Raw genomic sequence first — 17,238 nt, 5'->3', positions numbered from 1 at the left:
AGGGTTGGTGGGTGAGTGGATGAGTGAGTGGATGAGTGAGCAAGGGTGGATGTATAGATGGATGGATGAGTAAAAGCATGCATGGGTGAAAGAGGGTGGATGATTGGATAAAAGGGCAGAGGATGGGTGGATAAATGAAGGATTAGATGGATGAGTGAAAGGTAGGGAGGATGGATGAAATGGTGGATGATAGATGAGTGAAAGTAGGAATTGAGTGAAAGGGTGGGTAGAATAAAGGAGCGAAAGGGTTGATGGATGGACGAGTGAAAGGATTGATGGATGAGGGAAAGGGTGGATAAAGAGATAGATGAGTGAAAGGATGAATGGATAGGTTTGGAGATGGATGGATGGATAGGTTTGGATATGAAGGGTGGATAGACGGAATGGTGAAAAACTGAATGATTGGTGAAAGACTGAATAGACAATAGATTGTAAAGGTTAAATGGTGGACATCAGCAGGTAAATGGTAGGATGAATGGATAGATTGATGGAAGAGACAAGAGATATCTTCTGGGGAGGGTCATGATGAGTTGCTTCATTTGCTTGGTGTGTCTGCATTTTACTTGGGGCATTCTGCTACATCCATAGACGCTGGTCGCTGGTCGTCTACCTGAACTCCCGCTCTGCAGCCCTCCCGCCGCCGCATTTCTAACCATCGCGGCCGCCGAGAGGAGGACTGCTGCTCCCAGGGTGCTTAGCGGCAGAAGCCACACATGTCATCTCCCGCGCCCGGAGGTGCTTTAAATTGGGCATACTCCCGGTGGAGCGGGTGTGTCTGCATTTTACTTGGGGCATTCTGCTACATCCATAGACGCTGGTCGCTGGTCGCCTACCTGAACTCCCGCTCTGCAGCCCTCCCGCCGCCGCGTTTCTAACCATCGGGGCCGCCGAGAGGAGGACTGCTGCTCCCAGGGTGCTTAGCGGCAGAAGCCGCACACATCATCTCCCGCGCACGGAGGCACTTTAAATTGGGCATACTCCTGGTGGAGCGGGTGTGTCTCCATTTTACTTGGCGCACTCTGCTACATCCATAGACGCTGGTCACTGGTCGCCTACCTGAACTCCCACTCTGCATTAGAAGCCGCACACGTCATCTCCCGCTCCCGGAGGCGCTTTAAATTGGGCATACTCCCCGCGTCGCGGGAACACGCGCAGGACACGCCGGGCTAAGCCCGGGCAAAGGGCGGGCCGTCTGTGGCAGTCCGGGGCCAGACGAGGCCGGGTCGGGGCACACCCCTTGGCGCCATCACACGGGACACAAAGTAAGAGACTTGGTTCATGACTGAGATCAGTTACTGAAGTTAAAGTGCCCTTGGTGTATGTCACTATTTGTTTTCTTTGTACACTGTAAATCGTATGGTCATATCCCATACCAAGAAGACAACTCGCTTAAGTAAAGGCAGGAACCCATTAGTGGGAGGGACTATTAGAGGGACTTTAGACCACTTTTTAACCAAGGCTGCCTCGAAATTAGACCACGAGATAGCAATTACAGAACACCGTATGTCCCTAGAACTTCACCACAACAAACGTTCGTCTTTGGGTTCTATTCAAACAGTAATTTCTCCAGCTACACAACTCATAGAACATAACTTAAATAGTGACCCCGGCACTCCTTTACTCTTACAAGACCGCCTGGCAATACTAGAACTTCCTAGTGGGGTCGACACTAATACAGTTAACTTGGACCCTTCCTTAGAATCTACCATGGAGGAGTCCTCACCAATCCCGGCACCCAACCTTAATTCCAGGAATAAAAAAAATGTCATACAACATAAACCTCCAGGGCAAGGGGTTACACTAAAGAGAAAGCGGGCGGGGATCGTCATAGGGATAGACGTGCTAAAACACTTAGAACTCAAACAAGCCCCTTAAAGGGCTATAGTACTTTAGTACCAAAGATTACGCACGGAGTACAATCCCCTGTGCCCACCTCCACCCAAGGCCTACTAGAGAGCATAGAACACCTAGTAAAATCTCTTCTATTGCCCCTCACAGAGAGAGTAAAGAGGCTGAGTGAACAAATGAGCACCATAGTGGAAGCAACCACTTCCAATAGTAAATTACTAAAGGAAAAGGCAGCCATAATCAGCCTCACAACACCAGTGGACAGAAACCTACTGACTTTAACATCATTGGGGATATCCCACTGCCTCCTAAAGAGAATATACTGGTGCCCGCTAACAAAGACAGTCCCCCAACGTCAACTAAGGAAATGAGACCAGTAGGACATGTGAACATCTCAGAAATTAATAATGTAGACACTAGCAGGGCACATTCCCCGGACAGGAATTTGAAAGGTATTGGGCAGCATATAGATCTACCACCTGAGGCTGCTCCATACGTCATAGTACTCACTGGGGTCCCAGAGTTGGCAGCAGGGAAGACGGAAGGTTACCTAGAACTCAAAAACAAAGCAATTTATTGGTTAAGAAACAACAGACCCTTGCCCCCCAATATAAATGGCGAAATTGTATTTGTGAGAAGACTAGTCCTAAAGATATAGAGGGGGACGTCCTAATCATTAACTTTAGGGACCAAAGGGTAGTCACCCATATAGTGGACTGGTACTCAGAGAGAGGAGGTGGGGGAATATCAACTCGCGACCTGAGTTATTTCTACCCCCAATCTCTATTGACCTCTCGGGACACTGGACCTACTTCAAGAGTCCCAGACGCATCCCCCAAACCCAAACCCCTAGGCCTCTCAGTCGACGAGCGGCCTTCTACCCACTTCAACCATATCTAGACAGGTCCTTCCCTTACCAATACTGCAGACAACAACACGCAGCTTACTCCTCACAATGGTCTATCCCCCTAGGTAATCGATATGAGGCTTTATCAGGTCTGGACGATCTAGACTGACAGACGAGGAATGATTTGAAGGGGAAACTTCAAGTAACTGTTCCCTTGCCTCCAGAGGATGTAAACAGCCCGCAGAGTAATGTATCCCTAGGCAGGGCTAGGACCAAAAACAGGGACGAGGAAAAAGCGGCGAAAGGGGTAACACGTCATCCGGGCCAGAAAGAACTGGACAAATTACCTATGGATCTTAGGCCCCAAGTTGAACATCAAACTAAGATAGCGCCTTCTTTAACCAGGGTTGCAACAGCCAGAGAAACCATTGATAACCCTGCCCCCACGGGGATAAAATCCAGCCACAATATCCTATCCTGGAATGTCACAGGTCTGACAAACAAAGTGACCCATCAACCATGGTTAGACATAGTCACCAAGTATAACATACTCTGCCTTCAGGAAACTTGGACTATAGAGGGATTACACATACTCTGGTTCCAGACCGTTCACACACCTGCCTTAGTAAGCCCCCAGGGGAGAAATAAAGGGGGCCTGTGTACATATGTCTCTATCACAGGGGGGATTAAAGTACTTAGGTACATGACCACCGAGTTCTGTCAGATCCTAACAATCAGATGGGGTCATGTAAAGAACATGGTTTTAATACATTTTTATAATAATGTGCCAATAAACATTATGGAAAAGGTGATTAACAAACGTATGTACAGTGTTACCACTCTTAAGGACCAGAAAGTAGGGGAGATGGCCTTGATCTGGGTGGGAGACTTCAATTGTATTGTCTGTCCCAATGGTTCGACGGGCATTTGCGGCCTAGGCGAGCATAAGGATGACAACCCCACTCACTTCACTCACTCGAAACTGGCCAACATGTTGAACAACATGATTTTCCATTTTAATTTGTCATTTGTCAATGAGTTATGCACTTCAATTATCCCGTTTCAGCCAACTTTCCACGGGAGGGGGTGTAACTCAACGATTGATTTTACACTTTTATCCACAACCCACGCAGGGATAGTATCATCATGGGAAACACTTGACGTCGTCTTTAGTGACCACTACTCAATTTCTTTTAATGTAAAAATTAAAGGGCGCCAATAGACCTCAGAGGGTAAATTCTTATACCAACCTGTGATCAACCTAGCAACCAGAAATGGATATTCTGTGTAATGGGACAAGGTGGAACCCGCTGGACTAATACAAAACTTAATATTAAAAACCCACGAAGATATGCACATTTGTCTGTCACAAACTGAGGAAACATCAAAAGTTTTGGGCTCATTTTTAAAAATCCAAGCAGAGTTGAAAAAGTTATTAACTAGGGAATACCGACCAGATTTAAATAGACCTCAGGGTTGGTTTGATAACAGCTGTACTAAAGCACTCACAGCTCTGAAAATGGCATTGCACGCATCACCAAGATCCCCCGTGGAGATTCGCCAAGCCAGAAAGTTGTATCAAACAGATTTCAAAACTAGGAAATTATCATTGAAGAAAGAGGCCTGGTCGGCTCTGTACGAAGCATCAAAAAGTAAGGATAACACGGCTTTTTGGAAAGCGGTCAATGTTCCCTGCCTGCAGAATAAAGAGACAGATGTAATAGACATAGCTATCAATGGAGAAACTTGGGTGAATCACTTCGGACATCTTTATGACAAAGTTAATCCCCTTGCCCCTGTGAATTCTATTAATGAGAAGACGGGCATTGAACACGATGATAACCCACCTAACTTATTCCCGCTAGGCATCACCTTTAAGTGTGAGGAGGTCATTAAGGCTATTAAAGAAAGTCCCTCAGGTAAAGCTCCGGGCCCGGACGGAGTCCCAATATATGTTTACAAAACTGAGATCGATCTTTGGGCTCCCATGCTAACAAACGTTATAAATAACGCAAACCACCATGGGTTCATACCGTCCTGGTCCAAAGCAATAGTGGTCCCAATCTTCAAAAAAGGGGACAGAAATGACCCCACCTGCTACCGACCAATTTCGCTACTTGATGCATTAATGAAGGTAGCGGGCCGTATAATTTTAAATAGGCTTCAAATATGGACAGAAGAGAATGATGCTATCTCAAATTTACAGTATGGATTCAGAATGGGTAAAGGCACAATAGAGCAGGGATTAAACCTGGCATTAGTCATATCCAAATACACTCAGGCCAAAAAGGGAAACCTCTTTGTCACCTTCGTGGACCTGAGTTCCGCTTTTGATTGTGTAGACCACGAGAAACTATGGTCCATACTAACTGATATGGGTATAGACGGCCAAATCCTCCAATTTATTAAAGAATTATATAGAGGTGCCAGTGCTAGGGTACGTTATGGCAGAATGGGTGAGTTCTCAGACAAGTTTCCCATTAGGAGGGGTGTGAGAGTATATTAGCACCCCTTCTCTTCACCCTATACATAAACTCCATTGGTCAACACCTTAGGGAGTCACAATATGACTACCCAACCATTATGGGAACATCTGCGCCACTATTCTTATACGCGGATGATGCCGCTATCATGTCTCGAACCACGGTCGGCCTGCAGAGGGCTGTTCGGAAATTTACTATCTTTATGAGAGACAGAGGGATAAAAGTTAATACCACAAAAACATACACCATGGCATGTGGCATTGGGACAAAGAGGGTGCCCTGCCCAATTTTCCTTGATGGTAGGAGGATCAAGACCACAGATCGATTTTCCTACCTAGGAATAAACTTCGATAGGAAGGGCAACTGACATGCAGCAATGAGTGCCAGACATTTAGCCTTCTCCCGGGCAATAGGCGCTCTGAAAAACTTTGCGGCCAAATTAGGGGGTAGACCTGTGAAAGAACTGATTTTAATTTACAAGGCGAAATGTATTTCCACAGCCATATATGGCTCATGTCTTTGGGGGATTGAAAATGCCCAACTGATACAGCAAAGTGAAAACCAGTACCTCCGATATTTATTAGGGGCCCCTAAGTCAACAGCCACCTACATTGCACACATCAAACTGGGCCTACCCTACATCTCAGATGTTATAAAAATCGCGCCCATACTACTGTGGCATAAGGTATGGGTCACCCCTGAGACAACACTAAATAGAGACTTAATCTCGACGGTGCAAGCAACATCAAATGGTTCACTTATGTAAAAAATACGCTGACTGAGATGGGACACCCAGAGTATTTCACAAGGCCATTAAGCATGGAAGTGGTGGCCAGAAAGTCACTAAAAAAGATGGCCCCTGACCATCTAGCTAACAAGAGGTGGGGCTTGGAAAAAGTTAAAACCACAGTTATCGGATACCAGCAAATTACCATCCATGAAGGGTCTCAACGGTATCTTCTAACTCAACCGAGCTGCTACGCTCGTATGTTACTGACCCGTCTCAGGCTTGGTACATTTTTCCGCTTGACCACCCTCCCAGATTGTAACAACTGGTAAAGGGAAAACTTAATATGCCATGTGATGATATCTCTTTTCAACCCGATATCCATTGTTTATTATTTTGCAAATTCTACCTGGTACCAAGGGGGGCTTTTCTGAAACCAATTTTAAGGGCGTGGGGGATCCGCACCTGCAGAATAGCATTCATTAGGCTACAACAGCTAGAAAATGATTCTGTCATCCATGCTGTATCAAGCTTTTTAACCGCTTGCGCGCTAGCAGGTTTTCCCGCTGTGCGCTGCGATATGTAAAAACCCTCGTTACATGACAAGGTCAGCTCGTCATGCGCGCAGCGCAGGTAACGCCCATGACAAGCTGACCTTGTCATTAGCGTCGAAGGGGTTAAAACTTGTAATTAAGTTCCGGAATTCAATGTAATGACCATGAGATTGAATCCGACTTTTAGCTTTTCCTGTTTTTTATTGGAATATTAGGCTTTTTTTATATATATGGTACTGTATAATAAGATTTTTAATTTCGGCGAACGTTACAATTGCATTATGTACAATTAATGTTACGGCACTTTTCAATGTATGCTTTCATGATTTTAATTCTGAAAATCGAATAAAGCTTTTTGATACTGATACTGATACATTTGCTTGGTGCCATAAGAGCTTTGGTGCGACGTGGGGGTATTTTCAGTTTCTTCCTACTCGTGTGCTCAAAAATATATAGTATTGTGTCAAACAGCAATGAACAGTATGACATTAAGAAGGTGCAACTATTGCGAAAAAAAAGGAAATGTTAACATATTATCGCATTTCTCTTTCATTTTGAGTAAAGTTAACCTGCTTTGTTTATAAACACATTTCTCATGTGTTTTGGTATGTGTTGCAACTAATATAAAAGTTGTTAAGTATCATCAGGTCGTGCCCTTAGCCCCGCCCCTAGCCCCGCCCCCTCATTACACCTCTAGCTCATTTTAATGAGTACCTGCACTTATTTTTTCCCATTTAAAGCACTGAGTATTACACCCCCCTGCAAACTCCACGGCGCCATGTCTCTTGCCGCCTGTTAGCAGCCCGCCTCTCCAAGCACCTCAGTCTCAGGCAACATTCCAAATGACGTGTGCTTCTCTCGCGCTCCTTCCGGTGCTGCTCATTCCCTCTGCCTCGTCATCAGAGCAGCAGGGCAGGCAGGTCCTAAACCCATGCAATAATCCTTTCTGGAAGGGATTCTCCGCGCCACCTCACGTCCGTCCCGGCAGCCTTCAGGAGCCGGATCTCTTAGTGAGGATTACTCGAGCGGCCCTGTCAGCCTTGGTGTAAACAGAACTTCTGCCTGTCAGCTGTTCTGTTTCTCTTTGCTGCAGCCGGCGACAGGCTCGCTAAAGGCGTTAAGCACACAAGGGTCGTGATCCTTGCGGTCCCAGGCACGCTGGGACATTTCATTACCTACTTATGCCAGCCGCTCGCACTGCGCCGCAGAATGAGTTTTTCACGTGTCCTCCCAGTGCTAACTTTTCACTGTTCACCAGTGCATGCCCTTTACACTGCCTACCAGTGTTAGCAGCGAGCTTCACATGTTCACTACTTGTGCAAACACTTCACACTGTCCACCTGGAGAAGTTCGTACACTTGCTTCCCAATCACAATTGCTTATATTGCCCATAAGTGCTAGTTGTCCACACTGCTCATCAGTGCCTACTTCTTATGATGTCCACGAATGCCGCCTCCTTACCCTGCCTACCCATGCCAACTTCCCACAGTGCTTATCCGTGTTGGCAGTGTTGTACCACGGTTGGGGTTGGGCCCTGGAGCAAACAAAACAGTGGGCTTTTTTTCTCTATTGGTGTAGTTAAAGACAGCCATAATTGGGGTGCAAAGGAGTCTCACACCCTCGGGACATGCACCACAGCAACTGCTGTTCTATTGAGAGCTACAACACTGGTTGTGAGCTTTTTGTAATCCACATCAGTTATAATTTGTTCAGATTATTTACATTGCTAGCTTCATGTAGACAAAAGCAAATCCGCTAATTAACTTTGGTCTCCCCTTAAGAGTGTACAGTGTAGATTTCACCCACTCCACCCGGAGGATCATAGTTTACCCATATCAAGGGATTAGTGCTTGCTCTATGTTTGGCGCATTCAAGTAATCGCAGTGCTTAATTTGAGCCGGTGATTTCTGGTGCTCAGCACCTGCACTAAATTGTAGGCCTTGGCATGAAATTCCGCTCCACTCATGGAGTTTGTGGAGTTTTCCGCGCAGCGCGTAGAGTTCCCAAAAACACTGCTCTGAATGGCGGGGCAGAGTTTTTTTCTCACTCACCAAAGTTGGCGAGCGCGACCAAGGAAAATCTTACTCCAGACCACCTCCTGGTGAGATTTCTCTATGCGTGCGGTCACAGATGGCTCCTTCTGCTTGTGTTAAGAAACATTACATTCGCGTTTAGGAAGCTGCCGCTCGAGTAGAACATCTACTCAAGCATCAGAAACAAGCAACAATAGTCATGGTGCCATTCGCACTGAATTTTCAGCGCGGGACAAACACCTGGCGCTAAAAACCAGTGCGAATGGTGTAACCTAATGCACTCTGCTGCTTGCGGAACTCGGTGTAGCGTGGCAACGTTTTTTGGTCAGTTTATGCCACTTATGAAAGCCTGCCACCTGTTGCCACTGTTTGTCTAATTTAAGTGATGAGCACAACAACAGTTGTTTATTAATAGCATTAAATATGATTAATACCTGCTGCCAAAGCTGTTCTTATAGCTTTGAGGAACTGGAATAGTCAAAATTGTCACAACTATAGGAGCATGATGGTTGGTAGTTCTGCTGTTACTGTAGTTGGCAGCTCTGACAGTGGCAATGGGCAGTACTGACAATGGCAATGGGCAGTACAGGAGGAAGTGAACTCCTGATGAGGTCCTACGTTTTTTTTTTTTTACAAATTGAGTACGCAGTAAGAAGTTTTAGATTTTACCTTCTGCGCTAGATGACACCACACTCATCAAAGTATTGTTATGTCCTTATGCTACTCCTTCTTTAAGACGCAAAATGCATATGCAATGCTGTGTTGCAGGGTGTGTTGCTGTGAGCAGCTTTTTAAAGACGGGGTATCACTCGTGCTTCTCTGATCTCATGACTTATTTTTTCCCCAAAAATATTTTAGATTTCTATGTGGATTCTATAGTCAGTAGTTATGGGCAATGATAAATGTGGGCATATACATTTTTGGTCTTTGAAGGTTAAGCTGATGGTGGTGTCTCTGAAAGAAAAACTGTGTGGACATCACATCTTTGTGATGGTGAAATGTATGGCTGTTTTTGCTGTATATGAAAATTAAGTACAACCGCCTAGTTTGGCGTTTGTGAAGATCTGCATTTGCTTACTTTTGTACACTTGAATTTTGTGTGCCAAGAGGCCATTGACCCAATTGGAAATACTGCGGAAATTCAGGGTCTGTAGTTGTATTCATTATTTAGATGCTATCCTGCTTCTTCTATGAAGATGAGGGAGTTAGGCCCCGAACTCCAATTGTGTTATGTAGGAAATATGTTTTGTGCGTATAGTGCCTTTTGGGACTAGTGTGACCTAGACCACGGAGGGCTCTTTTGTTACCTGTAAGATGCCCTATCGCTGACTCTCCTTTTCGCCCTCAGGTCGTGGGAAGTCCTTCAAGCTGAAACTGCCGGCCCTGCTGGCCCTCACAGCCAGCAAGCAGTCCTTGCCACAGGAGGACCCCGAGGCGGTGGTAGTGGACTTCTCAAAGCAAAGCAGTGAGTCCTTGGCCATGGAGGAGATGACTCCACGGGACAGCTGCCTAGGGTCCCAACCCGAAGACCAGAAGGCGCTGCTGAACCTCGAGGAGGAGGCTTCAGAGGAGGCTGAGCAGGCCGTCGACCCCGTGATTCACTCCTCCCCTCGGCACGACAAGGACCGGTTGAACCTGGATATGTCCTTCTCCAATTGCAGCCTCACTCGCAGCAGGTCTCGCGAGAGCTGCTACAGCGTCAGGAGAGCCTCGTCTGTGGATGATATTGAGGCCATGAAGTGCGACTTGGACAAAAAGATCCGCAATTGGCAATCCAGTACAGGTAAGGGGCATAGCTACAAAGGTTTCAGATTGCTTATGTGTGACATTTTCATAATTTCAGTGTAATTATGACCGATATTTCAACAACTATGAGTGACACTTTCACACAAGTAAAATCAAGTAACGAAGATGAGGGAAACGTATCAATACCAGAAGTTACACCCATTTGAGCCCCAAGAAATTCTAATTATTATCTTTAAACTGCTGCAAAGCACCAGACATAGAAGGGCAGTAACCGGACACTGACTGTGTGACTGCAATCCTCAGTAACAGACAGCAGGCAGGCACTACTGCAGCTGCTCAGAAATGCCAAGCCTTTTGTGTGTTAAATGAAAAGGATGCCACCTTCTTTTGGGCAATACCCACATACCTCTGTGGTGGAAGTTTGAGCTCTCCCAAATGTGCTTCTGGTGTGTCTGCCCGCAGCCGTATAAATTCACCATGTGGCCCAAGACACTGTGCCTGCAGAGGTGCCACCCCTACCTTAGAGTCAGAGAGTCGGAATCATGGCCGTACTAGCTTGGGACCTACAGCCGTTTTGACCGTGGCAAGGGGATAGATACACTGTGAGGAGGTTTAGTATTGCAGGAATGGGAACCATTAGCCTGCAGTGGACTCTGAGAGGCAGGTTTAGGCCGTGACCCACTGTAGCGCCCACTTCCTTAGTCCGGGGCTGTCCTCTGTGAGTCTACTGCTGTCCAGTGAGTGTTCCTCCTGACTCTCTCTCTCATGCAGGACACCACAAACAACCCACCAAAGACCTGGTCATTGGCCATAACGCCTCTGCATATTTCTGGCATCCAAAGACACTCACACTGGCTATTGCTTCATACCCTCACCCCATAGTTGAACCAACAGTATGTATTTTATGTGCTGAACCATCTTTCTGACATCCTGCCCCATCAGACATCCCAAAGATTCTGCCCGCTGAACCCCACATTGGAGCAGCACCAACAAAGGCAGCAGTTAGGGCTTTCAGAAGCAACACCGATTAAGTTAGGGGTGACTATAAGACACCGTTACCTCTTTCTTTCTTTGCGTTGTTTTCCTGTGCGGCCGCTGCAAACGCCAGTCACTGCTCAGTGACGTGAGGCTCTGCTGTACTTGAATTAGGTGCGGTGCCGGTCACATTAGATTTTTGACTGCACGCGGCAGCCTGGGCCGGTGCGAGAAGCAGGGGGAGGCAGCCCCGCGAGTGCCATGATTAAAGTGCCACCCTCATGCTCCCATAACAATCTCCCTGCCTTCGGCAGCAGGACCTGACATCTCCCCCCTGTGGCGCCAGACATGTTAAGGTAAATCAACTTAATCTGATTGGTCCTGCCCCGGCTGTGATGATGGTAGCCATTGGACCTGACAATGAAGTCAGGCTGTCTGAGAGTGACGCCACTGGAAATATTCTGATACAATGTAGCAGTGAGCTGCCTGCCAGCAGCATCCTTAGCTCAGCTGCAAGCACCAAACCGGCAGGAGCAGCGCGCGCAAGGGACGGGCGGTGTGCTGCCAGCTACCACACCACAATATTACAGTTTTAGGTAGTGCTTCATGAGGCTTAGACACTATGCAAATGCGTGACAATACATTTCAGTGCGGTGATGCGGAGCACCACAATGAAATGCATTAGTCTAACGCCTGATGCGTGGCACTTGGCAGGACTGAGGGGAAAACACGTTACATAGAGTAAGTTTGAAAGGTTAAGGAGGAATTTAGAAGGAGTAAAGGAGGCAGGAATCTCTCATTCCACACATAAAGCATCCAGAGACTTCACGCAGTAAGTAGATACGTCATATCAATCCATAAAGAGACAGAGACCTCACAAAGAACAAGTACAGCAGGCAGAGACCGCACTGAGAACTACAAACAGGCAGCCAGAGATCTCACTGAACAAGTAGAGCAGGCAGAGATCGCACCAAGTACAACAAACAGGCAGCCAGAAATCTCACTGAACAAGTACAGCAGGCAGAGACTGCACAGAGTACAACAAACAAGCAGCCAGAAATCTCACCGAACAAGTACAGCAGGCAGAGACTGCACGGAGTACAACAAACAGGCAGCCAGAGATCTCACTGAACAAGTACAGCAGGCACAGACCGCACCGGATACTACAAACAGGCAGCCAGAGATCTCACTGAACAAGTACAGCAGGCAGAGACCGCACCGAGAACTACAAACAGGCAGCCAGAGATCTCACTGAACAAGTACAGCAGGCAGAGACTGCACTGAGAACTACAAACAGGCAGCCAGAGATCTCACTGAACAAGTACAGCAGGCAGAGACCCCACAGAGAACTACAAACAGGCAACCATAGATCTCACTGAACAAGTACAGCAGGCAGAGACCCCACATAGAACTACAAACAGGCAGCCAGAGATCTCACTGAACAAGTACAGCAGGCAGAGACTACCCTCAGAACTAGAAACAGGCAGCCAGAAATCTCACCGAACAAGTACAGCAGGCAGAGACCGCACAGAGTACAACAAACAGGCAGCCAGAGATCTCACCGAACAAGTGCAGCAGGCAGAGATCGCACCGAGTACAACAAACAGGCAGCCAGAAATCTCACCAAACAAGTACAGCAGGCAGAGACCGCACAGAGTACAACAAACAGGCAGCCAGAGATCTCACTGAACAAGTACAGCAGGCACAGACCGCACCGTGAACAACAAACAGCCAGCCAGAGATCTCACTGAACAAGTACAGCAGGCAGAGATCGCACCGAGTACAACAAACAGGCAGCCAGAGATCTCACTGAACAAGTACAGCAGGCAGAGACCGCACCGAGTCGTACGAACAGGCAGCCAGAGACCTCACTGAACAAGTAAAGCTGACAATAGACTCACCTGCAGATAAGGACTGCAGGCAGCTCCCTCACACCTATCAAGTAAAGCAAGTGGAAACCAGAGGCGGAACTAGAGCAGATGGTAACCTCAGTACAAACAAAGTAGGCACGCACTAAACATACAGCCAACAGAACAAGCAGAGCGCTCACACAAAGCAGGACCCTGGAAATAAAGGTGGACAAAGACGGCTGATAGAGCATGTGATCAGCCGACATGTCACAGGGAACACATCGAAGAGGCTCATATCTGAAGTACATCACATACACAGGCATACATATTGCATATAAAGACAAACACCGAAATCCATGCTTATGGAAAAATAGAGAACATATAGGCCGAAACATTGGGGATTTTAACATGCACTTAGAGGACTTATCCAACACTCCCCGTGCCAACTTGATAGACGATTTAGCAGCCTTGAACGTCAAGCTACTTAATTCTGGCCCTACTCACAAAGCGGGTCATCTACTGGACCCTATCTTTTCGAGTCTCACTGAGCTGGTATGCCATCCTGCAATCCGCATTTGTTGGTCAGATCATTTCTTAGTTAAATTTAGTCTTGAACTACCAGCCTTAGTAATTCCTCAGGTCTTTACCCAGACAATATCAAGAAAAAATTGGAAAAACTTGAACCTTTCAACTCTCAATAATGCTCTTGGTGGAAACCCACCCCCAAAAGGCCTAAATATGGAAAGTGCAGCAAAGGCAACTCAAGCGTGGCTCTGTGAAGCCGCTGACCTATGCTTGCCTACACCACATATAAAAGTAAATAACCATCGCCCCCCAGCCCCATGGTATAATGAATCATTAAAAGTGGAAAAGATAAAGTGCAAAGCACTAGAGAGACAATGGCGAAAAAATTATTCACCCGAAAGGAAGGTGATTTAGAACAATGCAAGAAATAAATATCATGCTTCTTTTATGAAAACTAAAGCATTATATGTGTCTAAAACCATTATGGAAGTGACAAATCGTCCAAAAACCTTGTTTAATATTGTCAAAGAACTGGCTGGTGTTCAAACAACTGCAACTGCTCGACCTCTAAATGAGCAACAATGTCAGGATCTCGCCCATTTCTTTATTGGGAAAACTGACAATCTAATCCTAGAAATAAATAGCAATAAGCCTGACACCACTAGTCTTGATGATACGGAATCCACCTTTGTCGCCACAGACACCTTAGAGTGCTGGCCTCCTATTACAATGGATGGCCTAAAGACCATATTAAATAACATTCAATCAGGATCTCCTATAGATCCAATTCCCATAAATTTATTAAAACAATCGGATTCTCCACCTTTGGAGGTAATCCTGGATACTTTGAACACCTCCTTGTTACAATCTATTGTTCCCACGTTGTGGAAACACGCAATGGTGAACCCTCTATTGAAAAAGCCAACGGCTGATCCAGAAATATTATCTAATTACAGACCCATTTCACTCCTTCCAGTGTTTTCGAAAATCCTTGAAAGACACGTCCATGCAGTCTTAGTCCATTTTACTGAAAACAATAATATCCTTCACCCCTCTCAATCCGGATTCCGGGCCGGTTATTCCACTGAAACAGCACTTTTGGGAGTCACAGAAAAGATCCGTAAGCTCCTTGATGAAGGCCAAACAGCTGCCCTCATTTTATTAGACCTCAGTGCGGCCTTTGACACCATCTCACACAAAAAGCTGTTAAACACACTGGAAAATACTGGTATATGTGGGGAAGCACTAAAGTGGATTTGTTCCTTTTTGGAAAACCGTACCTTCCAAATTATGTCAGCCTCAGCATGCTCCAAAAGATTTATTTCATCTCACGGAGTACCCCAGGGCTCAATTCTGAGCCCTTTGTCTTTCAATTTATATGTTAAACCTCTAGCAGACCTAGCTGACAAAGTGGGTCTCACCCTTATGACCTATGCGGATGATTCACAAATCACCTTTTCTCTTTCTGAATCCAGTCCATCGGCTCCCTCACACCTTAAACAAGGTCTTAGTGATATATTCAACTGGATGACCAGCAACCAGTTAAAGCTAAATGGAGACAAGACGGAGGTTCTCGTTCTGGGAAAATACAAAGACCTGTGGAATTCCCTCCACTGGCCCACTCAAATGGGCAATCTTCCTGTGCCGACTTGTCATGTCCGTAACCTTGGGGTTATTGTGGACAGTACTTTGTCAATGAACCAACAAACTAGCAAAGTGGTGGCTCTTTGTTTTACCATTCTGAAATGGCTCAGAAAAATTCTTTGGATGTTTCCCACTACCACCCAAAAAACCGTAGTCAATGCTCTTATTACATCTCGACTTGACTACGGTAATATCCTCTACCTTGGGTCAAACAAGGCTGTGGTGCATAGATTGCAGCTAATCCAAAACTTGGCTGCCAGGTTGCTTTGTAGAGTTCCAAAAACATCCAGTATCTCGGGGCATCTACGGGATCTACATTTGCTCAGGGTGGAGAACCATATCAAGTTCAAAGCCCTGAGCTATATGTTCAGGATAAAAGCTGGTACTGCCCCTAAATATCTGCAAGCGCTAGTACATCCTTATACACCTGCACGTCACTTACGATCTCAATCCGCAGCCAATTTCTATGTGCCAAGGTTTAAACTTTCCAGAATGGAAGGAAGATCGTTTTCATATTTAGGTCCATCCATCTGGAACTCTCTACCTTCCTACATCCGCAAAGAAGAAAACTATTTGCGGTTTCGTAAAAACGTCAACACCTGGTTGTTTAATCAGTGACATCTACGCATGGTTCCTGCACTGCTGGATGTTCCGTCATGGCGCCGGGAAACCCTTTTTGGGTAGCTGTGCGCCTTATAAGCTTAACAAAAAATAAATAAATAAACACATGCACACACAACAAAGACCGATGTATCACGGCACACCGTTGTCACCTATGTGGAACAGGTTATATTGTGTAGTCCATTGGAAAAACAAGTTTTGATGTGCTAAAAACATTTGCCTTGTTTGATCAATTAGTAAGAAACTCTCCAGATGAAAATTGTAATCCAGTTTGTTCATCTAGGGGCTGATTCGTCACATCCTCGAGTAGCTATAGGAGGAGGACACTATTTCACTCTCCTTATATTCACAGCTGGTATATCGCAAAAATGGAAGATCAGAATGTCAATCCAATTCACATAAACACGGGCTCCACGGCATTCTGTGCACTTTTCCAAATGTAGCAATTGTACTGTTGACCCGTTACTGTTGCTCCATATGTCTTGGTTTATATTAAGTGAAATTCACCATTGGCAGTTGTGTTTATTCCCCTGTGCCCTTTACCTTTGCCCTCCTTCTTTTCCAGATTCTGTTTCTGGGAGTCCATTTCACACCCAGATACTAGGATGTTTTGGGCACTTGTGAGCAAGGGCAACTTCGAGAGGTCACCCCCTCTGGCTAATAACATTGCCGCAAATGTGTGGCAAGATCATTTTGGTGCCCTGTACTCCATCTTTTGCAGCCAAGATAGGGTTCCAAAGCTGCCTGACTTACACCACCAAATGGCCTCTCGTTCACCAGAGAGGAAATCCTGGCCTCTCTGGAAGCAATTGTACCTGCTAAAGCCCCAGGCCCGAATGGCATCCCGGAGACCTTTTTCACTCTGACAGGGAGAACTGGGCAGCCTATATAATGAGCCTATCTAACGATATAGCTGGTGGGGGAGGATTTCAGCATTATAGAAAGGGGCTGAAGTAATTCCTATTTTCAAAAAGCGTGATAGGACCAAGCCCTCCAACTATCGGCCAATTAGGTTGATCGATTGTGTCCAAAAGGTCTTCAGCAGCTCGCGTTTAGCAAAGGTCCAGGACTGGGTGGAAGAGAATCATATCCTCTCTCCGTTCCAAGCGGGTTTTTGTCGGAAAACTGGCACAATCGATCAGGTTTTTCGCTTCCTCATGCTACACTGGAAGGTGGTTTTGCTGGACAAGGAAGCCTATACATCGCATTCCTTGATTTAAAGTCAGTGTTTGATCTTTTCCCCAGGGTCAAATTATGGGGGGGTGCTTGGGGATATGGGTATGCCCCCAGAAATCCTGGTACTTCTAATTAGACTTCACAAAGAGAATTTTGCCAGGGTAAGATGGGGTAGTCAGGGACAGGTTACAGATCACATTACAATATCA

At 46.1% G+C, this 17,238-nt stretch overlaps 1 protein-coding gene across 2 annotated transcripts in view; it reads left to right on the top strand.

Annotated features, from left to right (window-relative positions):
- KCNH2 (potassium voltage-gated channel subfamily H member 2) overlaps positions 1–17,238 on the top strand; it is a 1,950,790-nt gene that overhangs the window by 952,387 nt on the left and 981,165 nt on the right. For both annotated transcript variants that reach the window (XM_078662767.1, XM_078662768.1), the window contains one exon: positions 9,841–10,275. In XM_078662767.1, coding sequence (XP_078518893.1) covers positions 9,841–10,275 — 435 coding nt within the window. The remainder of the gene's footprint in view (positions 1–9,840; positions 10,276–17,238) is intronic.

Source organism: Lissotriton helveticus, chromosome 10 (assembly GCF_964261635.1).
Source record: "Lissotriton helveticus chromosome 10, aLisHel1.1, whole genome shotgun sequence".
In the NCBI taxonomy this organism is placed as follows: Eukaryota; Metazoa; Chordata; class Amphibia; order Caudata; family Salamandridae; genus Lissotriton; species Lissotriton helveticus.
The sequence above is the reverse complement of the archived record's forward strand: the minus strand, read 5'-3'. Positions and strand labels throughout refer to the sequence as shown.